The 25,647-nt window shown below is 28.5% G+C and overlaps 1 protein-coding gene across 6 annotated transcripts in view; it reads left to right on the top strand.

Annotated features, from left to right (window-relative positions):
* Positions 1 to 25,647, top strand: part of LOC148232495 (metabotropic glutamate receptor 2-like) — a 671,990-nt gene that overhangs the window by 573,871 nt on the left and 72,472 nt on the right. For all 6 annotated transcript variants that reach the window (XM_088191656.1, XM_088191652.1, XM_088191653.1 and 3 more), the window contains 4 exons: positions 3,189 to 3,440; positions 12,446 to 12,620; positions 12,685 to 12,791; positions 20,750 to 20,899. In XM_088191656.1, the coding sequence (XP_088047782.1) occupies positions 3,189 to 3,440; positions 12,446 to 12,620; positions 12,685 to 12,791; positions 20,750 to 20,899 (684 nt within the window). The remainder of the gene's footprint in view (positions 1 to 3,188; positions 3,441 to 12,445; positions 12,621 to 12,684; positions 12,792 to 20,749; positions 20,900 to 25,647) is intronic.

Here is a 25,647-nt window from a genome sequence, read left to right as displayed (position 1 = left end):
TATTCTTGGCCATGCGCATCATTGTTCTAAAAAGATGATCGCTTAAGTATAATTGTGTATAAAGAATTCTAGACGCGTGCGGTGATATACTTTCGCTTTCGCTCGCTCGCATGTTAAGTGACGAGAGTGAGTGAGAGATAAGGACATGCGGTCCGCATGCATCTTATCTCTTATTTATTGTCACTAAAGCTGTACCTAAAATAAGATATAATTCGTATTGATATAATGATTGATGAGCCTTATAAACAAAAAACCTTGATTGAAAAATTTAAGCTACGGCTTTTTCCACACACATATGAGCATATTTGAAAGGGTATTTGTCCCAAAACGTGCTTTAATTTACTGTAATGAAAATGGAAACAGGAGAATATCATTCAGAATAAGGACCACACAGCCCTCGTTACGACCAGAAAAAATCGCATAAATAACACGAGTTTTGATCTTACAGTAAATATTATCTGTCATTGAGAAAATATTTCTTTGTTGCGAAACGATCACGGATATAATAAATCACCAGATCCACAAGATTTCCGTTGTAATGCAACACAACCATGCACTATTTTGCCGTTTTAAGAAGCAAGTGTATCGATTGGTTGGATGATCGCTGAATAATTGTGACTGGTCTGCAATCTTTGCTGCCCTGGATACTTAAGCCTAGACTCAGATGAGGAAAATTCAGTCACAAGCAGCCACTCGAAGAGACTATCAGACTCTCGCCGCCCGCAGATAACATACAATCGTGGACGCAAGCATCACGCCGCTAAATTTTCCACTGAGAATATACTGTCGCTGCCACACCAATCAGAACTCATCTGCCATCATCCCTCCGCCAGCTTCTCCACCTTTGCTCGGAAAAAACATATCGCCATTTATCGTCTATCGTAACAATTGTAAATATAATGTTATAAGACTAGATTCCACTTAGCGTCTCACTGGCTACGAAGTAACACCCCTAGGGTTCCCAAACATTAAAAAAGCAAGCGCAAAACTGTTTTTACGTTGTTTTAAAAAATAATCATATAAATTATGATTATTCGTACATATGTTAAATATAAAAAAATACAGTTTTTTAAAATAGGGATTACCTTAAAAATATTGTATAGATCCTATATATTACTTTTCATATTTTCTAAACATGTTTACATATACTTATATAATCAAAACGCTTTTATAAATATTTTTAGTAGTTGACAAAATAAAATGAACAAATAATTTAAAATAAAAAAACTGCTTTAAATTCATATTTTTATCCATTATTTTGCAATATTGTGATACCACATTATTTTAATTAGACAATAGTAACAAATTTTAGTAACCTGTTATATTACAATAGTCTTGATTTAAATAAATAAATGATCAAATAGATTAGTGATCTAAATTTTAATTCCATATGAACCCTAGTATTTCTTTAATTTATATCTGAAAAGTAAGGTAATTTTTAAAAACAAATATTATAATAAAAAAATTGAGTATAACAAAGAGATTCAAATCTTTCTTTGTAGCATGAGTAGCGTTAGCCCAATGTTTTATAACGTGGTATACTTAAAAACATATACTTTGATAAATATATAATATAATTACAGCTAACAATAATAAAATATTTATTATGATATTTATTTGAGAGGAAAATCTAGAAAACGTAATCTTATAATAATTATTTGTATTATAATAATTGTATAATATTCAGAAATTTTGATCTCAGATCTGATTAGGTTTTTCAGATTTTCCCAATCTCACGGATAAAAATCGGGATGAATAAATAAATATTGTGAGCTCTAATACTATACTATAATTAGCAAAGTGTATGCTTTTTAGTATAACACGTTATAACACATTGGGCTAACGCATATCATGTTACAAAGAAAGATATAAACCTATACATATATAATGTTTGCCTAACTTTTCGGATTCTTTAGTTAAGTACATATCACTTATGCTTAATATCTTTTTAAAAAATGCCTCTTTTTAATAAACAATTATTAATCTGATTTTATAAAACACAACATTATTGTTTTCACGCATCCTTATTAATTTAAACTAATTTTTACGATTATGTTTTTTTCAATTACGATTATAAATATTTTGCAGTGGATTACTACTTAAATTAATTACATATAATTTATTCTCAAAATAGTAAATATAAACCATAATAAAATATTTAGCACATTTTTAAAATATAAACCTTACTTAAAGTTATATAATAACATAGAAGATCATATGCCATAAAACGAGATTGTATCGTCTATTCTACAGTATTTTTTTATTACAATATAGCAAAACGAACTATAAGCATATAAAGTTTATTTTTGTGAAATCCAAACTCATAACATAATAGGTATATAAAAATAAGATCAGTACACAAAATATTATGTACCTATTGAATAATATTGATAATTTTTGCTGAGCATGGTGCTTTTTTTCTTAAAAAATATTTTTATATAATAATCATATTTTCGAATGTTTTCATAAACAAATATGTGATTTATTTTGCAATTTTTATATATTTACGGCCAATATTTGTATATTATTGATTTAAAAGTATTTTATAAATAACATTTATCAAATAAACCTCTTCACATAATAATAATTTAATAACCTAACGAGTTTCTTAGAAAGATTTATAAAAAACACAATTTAATATACTGATGGAGGTATATAACTTTTATAACCTTTTTCGCTTGAAACCACTGTAAAAGACTGTTTCAATATAAGCAAGACAACCCAAAACATAAAACTGTCTCGTAAGATAACCCATTGTTGAACTCTTTGTTTCGAATAATCTGGACGTAGTTACAAAGCATAAATCTGTTTAAAATCGTTTAAGCAAACCAGTGATTATATAATAAATATACCTGTATCTTAAATAATAAATCTTTTCATTGAGGTAAAAAAATTTCAATGTGACATAATAATTTAAATACTAAAGCAAGTTAGTTAGTTGGCGGTTCTTTTGTATAATTTAAAGCCACTCAAGGAATAATTGCCTTTTCAGTAAACGTAGAACTGCTTCATTTAAAAACTAATTTAGCGTCACTTTATTAAAAATTCACTGAATTGAAAAACTCAATAGTGCTGTTTCTTTTTAAGACTTTGAATAAATTCATTTTTACATGTTATTTGCGTTTTTTGGTATTTATATTAATTATTTAATAATTGATTTGTGTGTTAAAATATTTTTTTTGTTACAGGAGTAATCATCTTTGGATCTGATCAAGAAGTGGCTGGTGTAATGAGAGCAGTCAGACGATCAAACGCAACCAGTACTTTTTCTTGGATTGGATCTGATGGATGGAGTGCCAGGAGTTTGGTCAGCGATGGTAGTGAAGCAGAAGTAGAAGGCACTCTTTCTGTACAACCCCAAGCTAATTTAGTGAAGGGTTTTAAGGAGTACTTCTTGAATTTGACTGTCGAAACCAATGAGAGAAACCCTTGGTTTGTAGGTAAGATAATTCATATATATTCGATACATATAATTTTATCAAATCACTTTGAATATAAATATACATATTTAAAATACATTTTTTTTAAAGCAATGGCAGATGTTAAGCTTTTTATTTTAGTGACTCTCACATTTTTTGCGCTTTGCACCAAACAGCATTGCTTTATGAAATTATGTTCACCTCTATAAAAATTGGCTAAATGCCAAATTAGTCTAAATATGCGACAGTTTTAATTTTTGTGAATAATGAAAATAATGTGAAAACCGTTTTCTAGTATTACATTTTATATATAATATCAAATTTTAACTTAATAATATGAGCTACGAAAATATGAATAGTTTTTTTAAGAAAATGGCTATATTGATAAAAAAATACCAAATATTTTGATAATATAAACTAAGCCTTTCAATTTGATTTAACTGGTTTAAATGTGTAAATCACAGATATTCTTATATATTAAAATAATTTCTCTGAATTTTAAATTATTAAAATATATTTTGATATTGTTATGTACATATATATATACATTACTTGAAAAATAATGTAATATTGAGAATGATGGTGATGAATGTTCACAAAAACATTTGGTTGTGGTCAGAAATAGCTGAAAAATAAATGGTGGCAAGGAGAATAGCTACTTTTCTTAGTTTGCTTATTATGTGATCTTTATACAATATATGCAAAATGCTTGAGATTGAATTTAAACGTTTATTTTTTAAGTTATTAATTGATTCCTATATCCAGTAAATTAAATAATAAGTAGATATACAAAAATGTATTCAAAATTTCTCAATGGTAATATCTAAGTAAAATGCATTTCTATACTTTGCTAAAAAATATTTACTAAAAAAAAATTTAAAATAACTTTTACCACTCGTACAATTTCAAATCATTGTATTTTATTTTACGAAACCTGCAGTGTCCTAAAATGGTAATCATTTTAAATTTTTACAAAAATATTCAAAGTAAAATATCTAATAATTTACCACTGCTTAGGAAAAATGATACATATGCTCATAAAAAGAATCAATTTTTACAAAAAAAATCTATGCTTTTATGACATTTTATTATGAGCTCTCAATTCCATAAACCAGAAATTCAAGTTTAAGATAACAATAGCATTATAAAAAGGAAAAATTTTAACAATACAGCCAATACAGTTAATAACATTAAAAATATAATTTTTTTTAATCTTAAGGAAGTATATTTATAACTGAGATTTTAATACTTAACCTTAATATTTTCTGCTGCTAAAACCATAATGTCATATTTATTATATATATGGTATATTAACAAGTGCTATATTTGATCAATATCTACATTTTGAAAGGGGTTGTACCTAATTTCTTGACATTAAACATTATTTGATTATGTAATGTCTGAGTAAAACAATGATAAGATAACAATCTTACCTGAACTTTACAGCTAACATACTAAAAAATCTTTAGAATACAAATAAAATATTTTACAGACTAAGTACTTCTATAAAAAAAAAGCTTAAATTAAATGTAAAGCTTAAACTTTAATTAAATTAATGCAATATATACTGAGCTAGCTCACATTTAAGACTGTCTCAATGGAAATAATTTTCTCTTTGGATTAAATATATAGTTTATGACAAAATAACAGCTTGAATGAAATAAAAAGGCTACTAAAAAAATAACAATAACAAACACAATTTAATTAATCGCCTTTATAATAAATATAATTATATTCTGAATTCGATTAATGTGGAATACATACATCTTGTTTCCAAGCCTTCCCAATTTTCTGAATAGGTTAAATCGAACTGGTTTAGTTTTTCGGCTAGTTGTCTAATAGTTTGAGTAGGATTTGCTTCCATTTATGCAGCCATGATAAATGGAAGGTTGGAAGTGGCAGAATTCTTACCAATTACTTGGTAAGAATTCTGCCATTGTAATTTTTTTTCAATATTATTTTAATTTTAATTTTTGAAAAGTACTAATTTTGCTCTTTTAGGCACGATAGGAATTAAAAAACACTATGATCTACATGGGATTTGTACCCATGTCTTCTAGTTATTAGTTACTACTGTCTATCGTGATGTTTGAAATATTATATGATAATAGTCCACGCTGCAATTTCATGTGTGACTCTTTACAACATAGACTATATTGTAAATTCTTATCAAACAAACCGTCAAGATCTTTGAATAACACTGTGACTGATATGCATGTGTGTACGTGTTTTTATTATTATTTTCAAACAAATTATATGTCGTGCATTTTTCCAGTCACAGAAAAGCTCTCTAGGAATGCAATATTGCCATAAGAATATGTAGTGAAAAATTCTGAGCATGGAGAAGGCGTGAATGCCGCGCCAAAGACCTCGCAAGGAATAACTTGGCGTATTCGAGAAAAATGCATCATCGTTTTCTCCGCATATAAAAATATTTTTCTTGCCAGACACGCGCCGTACAAACGAGCTTTTCAGCAAAGCTTTTATATTGAGAAATCGCATCAAAGGTGTTATTAAAACTCCATGAAAAATTTAATATTTCACATAGAAAATTGTACACTTGTGTGAGCGACAGTTGAATTGGTATTTCATTTGGATTTTTATGATTTACAGCTTCAGAGTAAATGAAAAGCTCTGTTGACTACCATTTGCTTACAAAAAATTCACTATATATTTATTTTTTGCCAACACAAAACAGCAGTGTTGGCAACTTTCATTTTAACTAGCATTGTATCGTTCAAAATAAAATAAACTCTTTGTTTATTTAAATAAATTTACACAATTGTTATGTACTTGTATTTCGAGTTTCGCTCAATTGGATTTGTCTGTGCAGCGGTTAGGTTTCCATAACAATGCGATAGGATTCCATGGTCCTTTGTGCAAAGCGCTCCTGTGATTAAAATGCGTTCGCAGCAATCAAGCAGTGCCCAGATGCACCGCACAAAGACAAGGTCTATTATTAAAAGGACGATTGAGAGACCAGGAATTTCTAGTTGGTGATGCCTCTCAGTTACTCTGGGGGGCTTCCATTGTCTTCTGGGTCGCCATGGTATTCTAAATAATTATTTCTCGTTTCCACGTCACAATGGTCATGAGATTGTTGAACAAAGCCTTTTAAAGCACAAAGGAATTATATTTATTACCTGCGGACAATCCTGTAACACATGTAAAAATGTCTAGTAAGGATTTATCTATTTAATTCGTAATAATGCTATAGATTTTTATGCGCAACAAAATATTACCATAATTGATGTAAAGCGTATTAGAAAAAACATCCTAATCACATGTTTTTTTTTTCAAGTATAAAGTAGCATATTTTCTTTTATATTTTTTAAATATCGTTTATATGCTACTAAAAATTTTGTGCCACACAACATATAATCGTGAAGTTAGCAATGCGGGGATTTTTAACCTTTTTAAAAATTAAAAAAAAAATTGCTTAGTATTATCCTTGATGGTATTATTATAAACTTGTCAGCGTCGAACGGTTTGTGAGTGGTTAATATATTTTTTTAATAATTGTAGCTTGTTATTATAACTCTTACTCTTATTACAGAAAATTTTAATAGCCTAATATCATAAACGATTACACATTTATATACAAAAATAATAGACAAATCTTTGTAGAATATCTTAACGTATTATAATTGGAATGATAGTAGATTTATATTTATGTTTAACTTAATTAAAATAAATCACAGTTGTTAACTGCAGATATTATTTACAAATATAGCCTTAAACTAATTTAAACTACATTTTAAAATTATTAGCACATACTAATCCATGTTAATAATGTTGAACTTAAGTATCGTTTTTATGGGCTTATAAAATTTAATTTGATTGTATAATACAAGACTACCATAAAATTTCAACTAACATCTAAAAACTAATTCACTCGTAATCTACACGTATCTTTAACATGTCTTCGCTGCTTTATTTTAAACTACTCTAACCCCTTTGTTATATAGCTTTTTATATATCTTTGCATATAAATTATTAACTTAATATTTTTATGTAATAATATATTTTTTTTAAACTTAATAACTAACTTTTTAGTATAGAATATTTATAAAAACGTGATTCATTATTTAAAAACAAGGTTACATTAAATTTAGAAGACAATCGAGTGTCTTATGTTTTTAAAGTTAAATCGTATCGTTATGCCACTAGTCTTTTTTCTTAAATTCTTTGTTGTAACTTGACAGGCGTAAGCACAATGCGTTACAATGGCGTGAATCTGTACTAAGGATCGAAGTCTCCGTTTCGTATCGATTGAGTAACGATAATGATAATTTTTCATTATCGATTATCGTTAGATAACGTTAATGAACGATAATGATTTTTATAATTATCGATAATGAACGATATTATCGTTTGTTTAAGCGATATTTGGCGGGAAAGTACAAAATAAAATATTGTTAACCAATGGCGCGCGAAATTATGCGCCCTTTGACTTCACGTTTATGGCCGAACTAGTCCTAATATTAGAAAAAGTTAAAAATGTGAGTGAGGGACTTTTCTTTCTCACGAAAGAATTCATCACTGAATTTCAGAGACAAATGGAACGAGTTTTGCCGAAACCTAGTTCTGAAGAGCACCATGTATGTATGGCCAATCAACTTAGCCCGTATTATAAGGGATTACATCTTATTCAGTACAACAAGGAAGAATCCACTCTAAGAAGATTTCTTGACTCACATCCATCGTCTCAAGAGGTTGAACAGGAAACTCCAACAAGGCAGCATATCGGACTGGCATCAACTCATGCCCTCGACGACATGGATTTCATGGATCAGTTGGTGGCTGAAAAAGCTCAGCATGCGACTCTAAATTTGAGCAAATCGGCAGTGAGACTCCTTCAAGATTTATCCCGGACCTTTATGTTATAAAATTGATGTATTGACCTAGTGGAAAAACTACAACGGTATCTTCCCGTTGTTGGCGGCTGAAGCCAGAAAATGACCAGAAAAGTGAACGGTTTTTTTCTGCTAGAGGAAACCTCGTAACATCTCAGAGTATAAGGTTTGACCCGGCAAATGTTGAAAAGATTCTCTACATACAACTGAATCACAGTAGTGTATCACTTAATACAACATTGGAATTCCTATTGTTGAAGAATTACCTGTCGGAGAGAGGGATGATGAGGAGAGTGGACCATCATTTTTAACTTCAAGAAGTCGAGCTGGTTCTGCATCCAGTGCAGCAAGTAAAGACTCCCGCAACACTGTGAATGTGACTCCAAGAAAAGCTCAAGACAGTTACCGAAAACTTAAAAAAAAAAGTTACAAAGAATTGAGTATGCTCCAGATTCAGACTCAAAAGATGATGTTGTCAGCATTGTTGGTCCACCAGAGACTATCAGTGCAAGTTACACAGAATCAGAGGCAGATACAGAAACTGATTAAAGACTTATCTTGCTGTGAATGCATTAGTGCATCTTAAAAAGTGATTAAAATAAGGTGAATTTTTTTAAATTTTAATATTTGTGATTTTTTGGCTTTAAAGATAAAGTAATATTTTTATTATTTAATGTTCTGGTCATTTTAATTTATAACTGGTAATTTTAGATAATTTTGTAATATTAATAGTTTATTAAAATTTTGTTAACAATTTGTTTTTTATTACAAACGAAAGGTTGTACAAAATTAAACAATATTTATATTAATATTAAACGATATTAATCGATAACAAACGTTTTTATCGATTAAAATCGTTCATTATTGATTACACGAACGGTAATATCGATTAAACGATAAATTTCATTTATCGACCATTATCGATCTAATCGATAATTTATTTTTTTATCGTTTCGTATCGTTTCGTTCAATATCGATTTGAACATTACGATCCTTAATCTGTACCAGCATGAAATATTATTCAGACATAATAAATATCTATAAGTAAGTAGATATTTAAACCACCAGACTAAAAGTCTGGAAATCGGGGGCATCTATACATAATAAATTTAAATAACTATTTTAATTTATTATCAATTTATGTTACTTTGCAGCTATTAACGATTTTTAATAAGAGCGCAATTTTATGAAAAAAAATCAAGTCTGCTGCTGTGGCTCGAACCCATGACCTCCCAGTTACCAGATGGAGCTATGAAAGTACTTAACCTTAGCTTTCTAAAACCAAATTTTAATTGTTATCTTACTCGTTGATTTTAAAAACGAATGAAAAATTTACTTGCGAGTTTTTATCGCAATCAAGAATTGATAAGTGATTAATGTAATAAAAAGTGAGTTGAATCGTTATGGGCATCATTCCAAATTAAATATAATATGAAGCGTGATAATTCTCTCATTAGAACCAAAAAATAATTTTACTTAAATTGTATTGCTTTTGAAGCGATTTAAATTATATGTATATTTTTAATTATTATTAGACTAACTATTCAACTCAGATGAGCATTCTCATCAGTAGAGCATAAGGTGTTTATGGCATACATCTTACTACGTGTGAATAATTCCAATGAACTATGTTTGATTATCATAGCACTATATGTAATAATAATTAAATTTAATTATATTACATTTATTCGTTGCAATTGCAAGATAAGCTCTAAGCTCTTTCAATATTTAGCCTTAGGCGCACTTTACACGTAAACTGCGACTCTCTTCTATTCTTGCCAAGTACAAGTGTATGGATAAGAGGTACTCGGTTCGGGTTACGACCACTCGCGTGCCATTTCTTTTGTAAGAAAAAAACAATAAATTAACCATTACACTGGAGATGGTTATGACGCTGGAAATATCCGTCCGAGTGGACCATAAAATATTATCACTCGCACTTGCAGACGGGTGGAGTGGGTGGGTTGGCGTGGCATCACTCACAATATTATCTGCCAATTTTTGGAAGAGCAAATCGGGATAATAGAACGCGCGCAACACTATGCGAAGTCGACAAATTGGCCACGACGTATAAAAAATGAGCGTTTAATTGCGAAAATTTCGCAATTGGAACATTTTTCAGGCACAATTGTAAATTAGAACGCCGAGCCGACGCGCATAATGCGATGAGCATCATAAATCTTAACGAATTACTGTTTTAAGTCATTGAAGCTGAATGCCATTTTTTACGCGCTTGTTATGAATGAGAGGTAATTTGTAGGGTTTTTTCAATTTGCGCGGTGCCATGGATCAATGTTAGATATTCCATCTGGAGGATTTAAGAAACATTATATAATAATAACACTTCTGAAAATCAATGACAGACTAGAGTCTAGCCTAGGATTCTGAAGTCTCAACTTTATCAATGTATCAGGACTCGAAATGTGATAATTTTGAGATTCCGGGACTTTCGAGGATTTTGTCATTAAAGATCATTAATAAAATTATAGATTTTTTTTTAAAATATATTTGCACGTATTGTGCCTTAATTTACTAAAACAAATTAAATCAAAAATGCGTATTTTTTTTACTGCATTTATTTATTTCTTAAAAAATATTAAAATACAGCTAAAGTAAAAGTTTTATTTTTGCCGAGCAAAATAATCATTTAGAAATAGCAATGAATTTAAAGCTGAATCAGATACCTTTTTTTCTAATCTTTGTGAGAAATATTTCTGCAGTTGAAAATACTTTCTGATTTCAGTCGAAATTCGCTCTATTATCAGCAATGCTTCATACAAAAAAAATCCGTCTGTTTTCTGTTTGCTTAAAAAATCTAAAACTCATTATGTTCTTTTTTTTAATAGAAAAATCTTCTAGTATTTTTTTATCCAATTCTTCATTGTTTTTAAATACACTCATTCCTCGATTTACGCGGTAGATACGACCCAGAAAATTCCGCGTAAAGCGAAACCGCGTAAAAATAGAAGATATGTTCCAGAAAATTTAAATCCGCGTAAATTGCGACTTAAATTTCATATAAAATACCAAACCATAGATATATGTATATCATTCATCTATGGTATATATATTCTTGAACAACTATTCGTAATCTCTCTAATGAAAAAACATATTTAGCAGCTAGCTGTGCAACAACTTTATTCTTTAATATTTTTATTTATATGAATGCGATGAACTCTTTCTATATGTTTTGCTAATCCAGTTTTGTCTTTAAATGAGATTTCTTTTGAACGATGAATGCATTTAGGATTGCAATAATACCGAAATTTTCAATACCGGTATCACCGGAAAAAACAGTCAATACCGATATTGACTTTTTTTTATTTAAATGAATTACCCAAGAAAATACCATGTTAATTAATCAGCAAAATCAAAGCATTTGCATACCCCAGCAGTTAATGTTTCGATATAAAAAATATTAATATTAATAAACATTATCATTATTTTTGTCAGTTACGACTATATAGAAGAACTTAATGAGAAAAGAGTGCGTAGAAAATTGTAATGTTTGTGCAAAATGCGACATATTTATATGATTGATGATTGTAATATTAATGTGATTGAGGTGTAAGTTATTTATAAAACCAAAATTAATTAATTGCACATATCAAATATGGCAATAATTTTTTTATCTCTTGCATACTTCTTTATTTCTACTCATGTTATTTATTTATCTATTTATTTATTTTTACTGATTTTCTAAGACAATTTACACTAGAGAGCATCATTTCTTTGCCCATTTGTCCATATTTTATATGGATTGACACAACTAGGTTTTCAATATAACGGGTTAAATTAAATAACTGCTTTAGTTTTAATCAGATCGTCATCAATCTTTATTAAAAAAATGGATCTTATAAACATCTTAGCTAAGCAATACTTTCACACGCAAATTCGAATGCTTCACTCCACATTAATATTTGGCATTGTTCTACCTCAAATTACAACAAAATGAATAATAAAATCGTTTACTAATTAGTCAAACTGATTTTTTTAAATTCATATCTCTCTCAAGTTATATTAAAAAACATGTGATCATATGATGACTCGTCTCGGCATGGCATGGAAAGAGCTAAAAATATTGTAATGGCATTTTATTATGTAACCAACTTTATGTGCATGTGCAATATTATATATTATTTAATATGACTTTATCTCTCTTTTATACAGAATTCTGGGAAGACCACTTCCATTGTCGTTATTTGAATAGTTCAAGGACCCCATACAACGCTAAGTACACAGTGCCGTGCACCGGTAAGGAGAAACTGACCAAACAAAATACAGATTTTGAAGATCAGCTTCAGTTCGTCTCGGATGCGGTTATGGCTTTTGCTTACGCCATAAGGTTCGTATCTATAAAATGCAGCTTTAAACCATCCTAACAATAAAACTTAAATTGACTTTCACAGGGATATGCACAGAGAATTGTGCAACGGACGACCGGGACTTTGCGAAACGATGAAACCAACAAAGGGACCCGAATTACTGCGGTACCTAAGAAAAGTTCAATTTGAAGGTGAGTGCCATTACCTTTAAAATTAAATTAAAAAAATATAACGCCAGTTTTAAAAATAAAATATATCACTAGCATTTAAAAATAAATACTTGATCCTATGTTATAAATGAAAGATTATGTTTTATTCCCTTCGACGCGTTACATTGTGCCAAGACCAGGATCATTAATAATTCGCTTATGATAGCATAAAAAGGTTGTGCAGCACTGAACAAACGACCGCGTTGATTAATGTTCTGATGCTTCTTTAATGCCGTGTTGTGGCATGGTTTTATGCTGAAAATAAGTTAAACTTATAAGGTTATTGCATCTTGAAAACACATACGTTATCATACTTATAAGGTTATTGCATCTTGAATAAATATACGTATACATCTTACAGAATACGAAGGACCAATATAAATTTTATTTTTATCAAAGAGTTCATTCTAAAACGAAATGGATATTTGCTAGTCTTCTTATAGTTTCATATAAACGTTTTTATCGCTTGCTATATTCACACTATGTAATATTAGGATATTAAATAGTTAATTTTGATTGTGCCTTTCAATAATGAGCGGTCAGGTAATTTGAATAGGTGAAGTGTTATAATCTGTATTTTATTTAATTATTTACCGTGATTGTTGTTAATTATGATTTCAACATCCAAATATTTTTTAAATATTAGTTTTATAGACCAGGGAGAAGTTTGTGTAAGAATAAAAAAAATATAACTAATAAAATAATTATACTAACAAAGTCTTGAAAATATATATAAAATTAAAGCAAAATAAGCAAATACTCCATTGAAGTTTAAATTTTTATCTTAAATTACCCAAAATGTTATTTTGTTATCGTGAAATATAATTTAATATCAGGTTAAAATTAGTTTGTATTTAAAATATAAATCTGGATATGGCAAAATTGTATTTATAATAATGAATTAGCAAATAAATAATATATTTAAGCAGTATTACTACGACTTAATATTACATTATTATTTTTATCTTTCGTTTTAACCTGACTTGTGTAAGCACTGTTACAATATGTATAAGTCAACCAAACATATTAAATACATATTACATATTTATTAAGAATTAACCATCAGACTTAGTCTAGAAATCGGTGATATCTACATATTATTATGTGTAGTTCAATTTAAGATAATTTGATGTCACCATTTAAATAGGCTCTAGCTAAAAAATAACAGGTTTAATAATAGCGTATTTTTAAAATAAAAATTAGAGTCTGCTGCTGTGGCTTGAACCGGCGACTTCTGGGTTACATATGTCAGACCTTACGTACTACGCTATTTCAATATTATATATTTTTTACGGCTTATGCTATTTTACTAAATAAACTTTAGCATTGAAGTACGGTTTTTTTATAGAATTTGTATATCAATTTATCTTTCGATTTTTAATCATACCCTCTATTTTTATTATAGGCTTTAAAATGTCAATTTGTTGTAAGCAAAAGTAAATAAAAGTATTTAATTTTACTATTTATGTCACAATTTTAATTTATTTGTGAGAATTTGATTTGCAATTAAACTGATAAGTTAAAACTGCTTTTTAATCATTGTTTCAAAATTTAATTTATTAAAAACTTTTAAATACTTATTAAGGAGTTATTCAATATTTGGATGTTGATTTTTTTATTGAGGCTAATTACTATAACATTTTAAATGACAAGGAATATACTCTTCATATCTTTTATATACTGACCTGTTCTAATTTGTATTAAATATAATGAATATATTAATATGTGTATGCATTTTTATTCAAAGAATATTCTGTAAAATGTACCATTTTTTACATTTTTTAATTATCAGTTAAAAATAATTATTGTGTTATTGATACAATAAATATGAAAGGTTTCATGTGAGTTTTCTCAGGAATACACAATTTAATATATAGATTAGGATATTATGGTTGATTGTTTTATACATAAATAAAATTAGCCTTAAGTTTAATTTCATTACTGAATCGACCTCTATTACTACTCTGAAGAAATAATAATCTGATTTTGATTCACAACTAGCAATCGCCTTGTGTTACATGTTTCGTGTCAAAATTCTATTAAATCTACACACAATTATTGCGCACATACATCTCAACTGTCGTTTTGAATCACTTGTGACAAAATGACAAGTGGTATTTTCTCCTCTGGAAAAGGTCAAGCAGATCCGTAGCAATATCTAGTTACGTTATCCCGACAGACTGTCCTAATTGACAGGTCTAGATTTTTTTCATCAATCATATTCGCTGGTCATCTCTTTCGGTACGTCTCTGTAAATTTTCAAGTACATATCCTTTTGGTTTTTTTTTTAAATCCGGCTCTGTGCTTTGTAATCGTATCGCTGTTTTGAAAATACAACTAAGGCGCTTATGCTCGTTTCCGGACTTTTGTAACTGGGCCAGCGACCCTGGATTAAACCGCCCCCGGCTCGAGTATTATCTATTAAGACGACCCTGATCTTATTGACTCTTCGGAAGTCTGGGAAAATCCTTTTTTCCATTGATAAAATTTGTGCGAGAGGCGCCAAAGGAAACATTCGGATGTCGACTCAATTATGCTTTGTTGTGAATACAAAATAATAGTAATTGGGTATTTGTGGATAATCTTATTTATTAAAATGTGCCATGAAACATACCTTTAATTGAACTTTCCATTTTAAACTTTTTTTCAATAACCAAAATATGCGCTTGGAAGTGGCATACATATCCATGTACTATGTGTTCATTAGATGTATTTATAAGTAGAACTACGCTAATTTAAATGATTTGTGGAAGCTGTTCATATTAAAATACATCCTACATTAAATCGACTAATCGTCGGTTTAATACATAATTTATTATACTAATAAATTCAGCCCGAGTCTTGTTGATATCGAAGCGGTGTGTTAATTTCAATAGATAAATAATCATTGTGCTGAAATTGAGTTGTACACCCTGTTTATGCGATACCATTCCACAATCTGGGTTAAATATACTTTTGAGAATAAACATACAGTTCAACGCCGATGCAACGATGTGAACTATTGCGTTAAATTGCGATTGCGAACTATTGCATACCGCGTGATATCGCATAATGTGCTTGAAAGCTTTGATATTATTAAAATAATAAAAAATATTTCATTCAGAGAGATAAATAATTATCTAGTCAATGTCATTTTATCATAATTTTATGACTTTTTCAATCAATTTTTAAGATGCAATATAATTATAATATGTAATAAGATGTTCAAGGGTTCGATATATTTATGCTAACATGCATATGCGAGTCAGGTGTCAATATCGGGCGGCGGTGTCGAATGCGGAAAAGTCCTGGTTGAGTCTTGCGTTATGCATTTTATTTTTTTTAAATAATATTGGGATACTATCAAGTTTGCTTCTAGACGTTAATGAGAGATGGTTGTTATTGTACATAATATCAAATAAAAATAAATTTGATTTTGCTTCAATTTTTTGTAAAAAGAGTCTCATTGCATTGCAAGTTGTTGTTTTTTTTGGGCACGTGAATTTTTTTATGAAATATTAAAATTATAATTATTAATTTAATTTAAAAAAATCATTTATGTTACACTCCTTGAACAGAAATAAATTTCAGGAGCAAAACTGTTTGGCTAGGTAAACATTAAATCAGTCCAATTAAAAGAAATCCGCAGTTAACCCTTTAAGTAGTGAATTAATTTATATACATTTGTTAATTTGTTAGTATACACCAGGGAGTGGGTTAATTTTACATATTTTTTCATAATTAATTATGTTGTTATTTATTTGTTAAAATCAGTGATTCTCAATGTTTGAATCCTTTGATCTGTTTTACTACTTTTTTGTATTAGTATGATTTAAATATTTTTTTCAATACTTTTTTACCATTTTTGTTAATTGCTTTTCTTTTTTATATATATTATTCTGATTTTCTTAATTTTTTTATATCAATCCAGAGGCTCTCAGTATTTTTTATAAAATTATTAAAAATACTTTTTGATATATTTATTTATTTCGTACTATTTAATTTATTTGCTATTATTTTCATTAAATCAAATTTCTTAAGATATTAAATACATATAATATATTTTATATATTATTTCTTAAGTTATATATGAAAACAGTGAAAGATTGACCACCGTACATGTACGGCGATACAGTTCAAAGGGTTATTAGAACATCAATTAATAAAGTTTTTCTACCTAAAATTCTGTATAAAATTTCAGAATTAAAAAGGTATATCGTTACGGTATATGTAGATAAATTAGATCGGTACGCGACAAATGGGCGATTTTGGTCAATTGGGCGATGGTCATGTGGGCGACAGAAATAAAAAACGTATTGCTTTATTTTAAATATTATTAAAATATTTATACATTAAAGCGAAAAATATATTAAATGAAAAATAATTTTAATTTAAAATTATTAACTTATATTATAATTATATATTATACAATACTACGTAAATATTATATGATATTTTTTCTATTCGTAACGACTATGTTTGTACTGATGTTCAAAACCTGCTATAGTTCTCTCATAATCAACATCATAGCTTTCTTGGATTTTTCTTAGACCATTGATAAAAATCCATAAATTGGGACTTGTACTGCTACTAACGCTCAATTTCATTTACCATGTTGATGTATGTTTCAAGAGTCTTATAATGTAATAAAAAAATTAAAAAAATAGGGAAAACAGAACTTTCTAACAAAAATCACAAAAATTTGAGAGAGTAAAAATATGCCATCCACAAATAATTCTTGTATGCTTTGAGTCTCATTATATGACTCTCATCCGGCTCATTACAAAAAAAATGGCACACCCCTTGCATATGGTATGCACTCCCGCTAATAAAGCATAAATGTGTCCTGGGTGACACTTTATAAGCGAAACCATTGTCATTGCTTTTAAATGTCAAAACAAAGGATTTGGAATAAGCATACATATTCGTCCAGAAAACAATGCATATTGTTATTGTTTGGTTTTTAAAAGATATTATGTTTAAAGTAAGATTTTATTTTAATTAAGAAAAATCATGTTTTATTATTCGTCTTTAATAACGACAGCTGCTTAAAAAGTTAACGCTATATACAGTTTAATTTCGTAACTTGCCAACCGAAGACGGGTCTCGATGCAAATTTAATCGCGAAAGCGCGAATTCGCACGCTATAATTTGCTACACACGTCGAAGTTGGGCGGAGCAAAGTTACAGCACCCATTACAGTTGCCGGAACGACTGCAATAATTAAAGAAAGTACATAGTAAGATGGTAATTCAGTCAAATTCCGCAGGAAGGTCCTTTGACTAGAACTCTTCCTGCGGCGTGAGATAAGACGACAGTGTCCTTTTTGCCCGAACAGGAAGCTGCGTGCTTCCGCATGACCGATTAAATATCTTAACTGTGCTTTGTGACCATAAGAGCATAGTACAAAGGAGCTATAATTCGCATATAAACTATGATTATTGTTTGATATGGACTATAAAGAGAAATGAAGTGGTTCAAATCATCAGTCGGCTTGAAAGGTATTAGAAATGAAATACAAAATAAACACAGCACTTTCTCATTCCTTTAAAAGCTTTATTTTAGATCGCATTAAGTATTGCACATTAAATATTTATTTAAATAAAATAATAATACTTATTAAAATCTAAGAGTAAATCCATATTCCATATTAAATATAAAATATTCATTATAGTTAAGAAAACTTCTAAAATTTTAAATTTGTGCTTATATTTATGTATAAATAATATTAATAATTGTTGTTTTATATACAAAGTTATTATATTTATTTTAATGCAAAAAAACTATATTTTTAATATATATTTTTTTTAGTTATATATGTATATAAATATATAACTATCTGAGGTACTATAAAACAGTGAAAGATCCACCGCCGTACATGTACGGCGATACAGCTTAAAGTGTTAACAGTTAATTTGTTTTTTTTTATCTAAATGAATATGAACTGGTTAAAGAGTTTTTTATTTATATTTTAAACATATTTTTTAAGATGCTTGGTTGTATTTTAAGAAACGCATTTTACTGCATTGCATTATTTAATGCAAAATTATTATATATTAGTATAAATATACATACATAACTAATACTATGTTTTTGTAAATTTATATAAATATACCAATATATTTTTTTTAATAATAAAAAATGTATATTCTTTTTATTTTATTATTTTCCTTTGAACTTATTTTACAATATGTATAAATCATAATAAATATAGACAACGTCTCATAAACTGTGTTTTATGATCTTCATGTCCTATATGAAAATATGCCATAAAACTTTTGCACGTCCTTGACAAACTTTTCTATATTTTTAATTTCCTATTTTATTGCAAACCCGTGAAATTGGCTATTAAATTTTAGAACATATAAAATCTTACGGCATCTGAGGCAATAAACATTTAAAGCATCGGAGAGCTTCTTTTAAATCTTTTGTATATTGTAGTGAATGACTTATATTTAATAAATAAAATCTGTATACTAACATATTATGTTAGTATATGTAATAAATAAATACAATAATTATATATTATATGTATGCCTAATAAATAAGATAAGACGATATTGCAAAAATTACAAAATGGGCCAATGAGAGTAGTTTTAAATAAAAATTGATTTACTAGTAGTATAATTATGACTAAAAGATTGCAATGCAAGATATATTGAAGATGAATGTTTTAGTATTTATATATTAGTTAGGAAATAATATGTCACTAGAGTATTTTAATAAGTTTTTATTAATAAATAAAATTGTACATATATTTAATGCTAAAAATAGACACAATTTAAAGATAGATAGGAATTTAAAACGAGTACGGCCAGGGGAATATTGTAAAAAGGTGTGAATTTATTTATTAATGTTCCAAGGATAATCCGGGGCGTTTCTGTAATGGAATAAAGAAACACCTTTGTGCATTAAAACCCTTTGGATGTTTTTTGAAGTTCTAGTTTTTCACATATTCATTAGTTCTTCCTATGTATTATTTTAATTAAATTTACTCAAAAACTGGTTAATGCCATTGTCATTCTAACGGGATAACAAATTAATTTACTTTTCAGAGCATAATGACGTCAACAGCATTTATTTTATATAATGGCAAACAACGAAATATCGTTGTTAATAAATTTAAAAGCTTAAGGGTTATTTTGTATTATTATATTTTATATTTTATAAGTATGTTTTGATTATTTTTTTTAGCTTAATAGCTTAATAAATATTGTGGTGAAAATATTATAAAATGATGACATTCAGATCAAAAATACACTCTTTAAAAATTAAATCGGTCTCATTTTTACTTATCAAAGCTACATTTAACATCTGAGCTTTCAGTTCATCATTAAGGAACTGAAAATCTGAGCTTTTACATTGTCTTTTTTTTAAATTGGTATATACACCGTTAAGAGACTGTCACAGTTTTTGTGTAAGACAGGAAATTATTGAAGGTGGAACGGGTGAAATGAAAACATAGTTATTGATTACATAAATTGAAAACATGTATATTAAGTTATACATTAGTTCATGAAAGACGCGCTAAAGCTTTTAGTGGCTTGAATAGAGGCAGGTTAAAAACAAAAGCTCAGTTCAATAAATAATCGAAATACTTCCCTTTTACCTAGATTACATAGACACGTCTAATTATTCAATCAACTTCAGTTTGGTAGGTACTCATTGAATATTTAGAGCTGTTCAACAAGTTAACCGACGTTTCCAACGTTCGCGACCTCAGCCGTTAAACAACTTTGTTTTACGATTGAACTTATTTGAAGGAGCATTAAGGTAATTTTGATATTGCGTCTGTGACTATATGAGACTTGATCAGACGTGACGCGTGATGACAAGCTCATGAAATACAGGATGTAATAAATATAGAATAATTTACGTTGGACATCATCATTATTAAAAAAATATTTCATATTTAATGTTCATGAATACATCTTCTACAAATATTTCCCTTCTTCTCACAGGTCTCAGCGGCGACCACTTCAAGTTCGACTTGAACGGCGACGGACCAGCCAGATACAACATCATCCATTTCAAGCAAGTAGCCCTCGGAAAGTACAGATGGGTCAAAGTGGGCGAGTACCTCGAAGGAGAGCTCAAGCTCAACATGAGCGGTGAGTACATCTACTGGGTATTAATTAATCAGGACCGCTCTCTCGCATAATACTGTTACTTATACCCTAAACTTGCCACAAAGCTACTGTAGAAGTGCCTCGGCTTTATATAATATTGTCGTTACGCCGCCGTTTATTCTAGCCGCGTCATCATAGTGAATAGTGGAATTTATCACACAGACAGGGTGTCTGCGATTTTATTTGCTCTTCAAACAGTTAAAGTGGCAATATTCGCTTAATATGGAAAAGAAAATATTTTTTTAATTTTACAATATATTTATTATTTTTCTAGACTAATTATGTCTCCACCCAACCATATTATTATAACATCAGATAGGCATAGAATTACTTAAATCAATTATACTGATGAAAATTTTGATGATTTATATATTTATTACCAGATTTTTTAACAGCGAATTTACGTGAAATTGTAGCTATGTAGTAAAAAGTTTGTGAAATTTGCGTAAGTTCTCTTTTATGTTCTAATAATAATAGTTTTATAAATTATAAAAATCAGGGAACTTGTTACCGCTGTCTGTCAAATAAAGCTTTAGGAGAATCAAAACTTAAAGTTAATACAAATGATAAAACTCGGTCTGAATACTTGGCTACTTTTAAATTATTCTTTCTTTTTAGAAAAGTTTACAACTCTTTTGAATCAGAATCAAAATTGTATAATAGTGACAAGCCGATTTTTTTACTTAAAAATCTTTTCTCTGTCATTGATTTAACTATATTTACTAAAAACCCTATTTTTTTTATTTTTACACTAAAGTTTCCGCCTTAATGCATCATGTTTATTTTTTTTACGTTTTTTAAAATTAACTTAACATAATATAATTTTCGTAAAAAAATACTTTTTCTAAGAGAATTGTAAGCATTGCTATTCGAAATTAAATATTTTAAGGTTAGGTTAGGTTAGGACGTTAAATATTTTCAAGCCATATTTACCGCAACTTTTCTTCTAAAGGAAATCTTAAGATTATGCATAATAAAACTGACCTTAATATCAAACAAAAATATTTACTAATGAAATATTATTTTCATTGTTTATATTTAATTTGATATTAAATATAAATGCGAAGTATGGAATGCGCAGCCCTAGTTGGCAGTATAAAATGACGTGTTTTTCACGCGTTAACTTCTTCTTAAAATAACACAAACAATTGTAAATTGTTTTGCATTATTTTTACACGAATATACAGAACAGGTAGCCATATTTTATATAGTCTGTCGAATGCGCGATGACCGCGCCAACCGCGCAGACGCGCACACAATGTGACTGACAGAGAGACTAGCTTACTAAATTTTTCTTTGCGCGATTTTTTAATACGCGTTGCCGCCTCAATTTATTTTTTTACTCTATGTGTGTGACTATGCAGCTAAAATTTATTTATTTATCTAAATTAAATTAAGACCATCGCAACCTAACAGGTTACTCCAATGCGTCACGATGGTCGAATACAATACATTGTATTATTTCAATACACAAAAAATATATAATTAAAATAATATATATAGAAAAAATATTAAAACTACCTTCTCGTAGCTAACATTAATGTGCAAAATAGCCACCTAAAATTTGTCAACTTTTGTACCATGTACCAAAACTAAATAAATATGTTGTAGTTGGTAAAGAAATGATATCTTCAGTATGAACCACTAAGATCTTTCGTGTTTCTGGTTGTCTGCTCTTGATGCACTTGTTCGTCTCTATTTTTGTCATTTCGAATCATTAAATCGTATGTGATGTCCTCACTCAATCGTCTATTGTGTGACAATGTGAGACTTTTTTTATTCTTGATTCGAGATAACACCGGTGAAACACAAAAATAAGAAATTGTAAATCACAATAGTGGTTTTTATGTGGAAAGATGCATTGTCTATTGCATCGTTTATGCACAAAAGGGTAGTTTTTATGGGCATTTAACGAACGTGCTAATGGTTGTAATTTATATATTATCCATTTGATACTTAGGCCCTTTGTCCAAACTGTTCTTTATTTTATTTTATATCCACTGTATATATTTTTGCTAAATAGACACAAATAATAATTCTAGGGTTGAACTTAAAAATGTTTGTTTTGAAATAACCGACTATAAATTTATTTAAGTAAATTAAATGTATTTATAATATCTGTGCGATAAAACAGTGTTATCAATTTTATATTTAAAATACTGGAGTGTTCTTGCTTTATTAAATAAGATGTCAGCGGATTACTACGAACATAGATTTTTTACACTAGCAATATGAAACTTCCTTGACTTCGTAGCAAAATTTAGCGATATATAACGATAGATACAAATAATCTACTTTATCAACCGTATCGTATCTAATTCCACGTTAGAAAAAAGTTTTGTTCAAGCAAAGGCGCTTTATGAAATCTCGAAAAGTTAGTTAAGCTCAAGAAGTAGAAATTCACACTGACGTGCGCATGAAATTTTTAGTAGACCTTCGAGAAAGTAAATCAACTTACGACTAAAATCATTAGGATTAACGTTTATATACATATATACATTTGCCACGTCCAAATAATATATGTTTTTTTTTTAAACGCATAGTTTTATGACTATTTTATTTTCAAAACAAACACTTTGGCTATCGTTAATTTGTATAAAAACCATAAATTAACCAAGATAATAAACATTCGTATCGAATGACAGTAGTTAGTAGTATGACCTAATTTTCACTATTTGCCTAGGCTGATCAAAAAATACATTATCTACTAGCCGTTAAATATTATCAGTAAAAAATAACCCTCCTGTATAACCATTTCAAAGTTGACGCCTCAAAATTAGCTGTTATAGATGTCAAAGTCAGCACGTGCAAGAATTAAACGCGCTGTTTAACGACCGTTAATTAATTAGTTTCAGGTTAGTTTATTAGTTTCAAGGTCATTGTAATTATTCGGTTAGTTTCTCTTTGCCTTAATTAAAACCACGTATAACTAGAGCCGCGGTTCTATTTTTACATACTTTTAAAGCAAACTGACGCCAAGGAAAAGAGAGAGAGAGAGAGTTTCGCGGAAAATATAAATTTTCCCCTAGCAAGAAATTGAGTTTGCAATTTCGCGATTGCTTCGAGTTCGTTGGCTTTAGCTCGCGAACGTAGAATTTCAGTCAAATCGATCGAGTTATCACAACAAATAGTTTGAGAAACGTTGGTATTCCAACTTAAATTCTACAATTGACAAGTTGCAAGACAAACATCGTATTCTACCTTAGAAGGAATAATATTGAAACCTAAAAGGAAGTGATAAAATTAGACATTTTCAAGTATATTAGATACATAATATTGCTGCTATTTTTTATATATAATTATATTTTTAAAACACAATTTATTCTTTCAATAGCAATTCAATCTAATACTGTATCTGAATAAATAAATATTCAAAGATTCAAGTTGATGCTAAATTCCTAGTTATATTGTTACATCATAACTTGAACGTATGAGATGTTAGCTTAAATGCTTAATTTTTTGCTATTGACATCGCTACATAAATCTTATAATTAAAAAAAATTTAACTCACGTAAAATTCTGTCATATTTTGAAGCTGTTTTTGTAATGTAACTAATTTGTCATTAAGTTATAATTACATTAATCTATTTATATAATAACACATCTATGCTTTTCAATATTTCTCAATCACATACAAATGTCTTTAAAATTAATTAATTTTAATTTAAATAAATTAGTTATTAATAAATTAAAAATTTAAGAACTTAATTACATTTCTGGTATTACATAAAAAAAATAGTAAAATAAATATGCTTCAACTGGTATGATTATTTTTCGGAGCAAGTAATTGTTTTTTTGTGACGACTTTTTTAAAAACGCGTCCCATGAAAAACTTTTTAAAGACAAAATATGTAAATTGAAAATTTCGTTGTTTACCTTACTATATATTAAATATATTATTGAACAACATTGACTTTGAAATTCTCAACAAGACGTTCTAAAAAAATAGTTTTATAAATCAACAAAATCAAAGCAAATACAATTATGTCAAAAATAAATATCTTGAATAAAACACATTTAATATTTTTTTAAATATTGCATACACGAAGCTTTATAAATATTAATATAAATTTAAGAACTGCGATGTTGTTGCCTTCATCTGCTGTCGCAGGTCCAGACCGATCAGATATCCGCTTACTGGGGTCGGTGTACGAGGAAATTAACCACTATCCAATCGACCATTTCTAAACTCGTGCTCTCTTTAATCGAAAATTAAATATCAAATTTCGTGATTTGATCTTTAACTTATATATTGTATATCTTACACTTACATATATCTTACAATCTTTAACTTACATATATCTTACAATCTGTAAGTTAAAGATTGCTATATTTAGTAACGCTCAAGACGTGCTTTTTAAAACTAATTCTTTCTAGCAAAACGTTTGGCTTTTTTTACAATTTTAGCTCAAAATCTTTAATTTTAGCATAAAATTGATTTATTTATAATAAAAATGCATAAAAATTGTAAGTTTATTTATTTTGCATCATTGTATCATCGGTTAATACTTTTAAAAAAATAGAAAATAAATATTTATTTGATTTAGAATCATAACATTTTAAATTTTATATATTATACATGCGTTTGATAAATTTAAAGTAAATTTATAATAAAGTTATATATTATTTGAGTTAAAATACAATTTAAATAAAACACAAAATAAACCAGTAATATATTGTGCTACATATACATCAGTAATTAATAAACCTAGATTAAAATCTCATATAGA

Source organism: Plectrocnemia conspersa, unplaced genomic scaffold (genome assembly GCF_051122295.1).
Source record: "Plectrocnemia conspersa isolate PC_06_02 unplaced genomic scaffold, ASM5112229v1 ptg000009l, whole genome shotgun sequence".
In the NCBI taxonomy this organism is placed as follows: Eukaryota; Metazoa; Arthropoda; class Insecta; order Trichoptera; family Polycentropodidae; genus Plectrocnemia; species Plectrocnemia conspersa.
The sequence above is the reverse complement of the archived record's forward strand: the minus strand, read 5'-3'. Positions and strand labels throughout refer to the sequence as shown.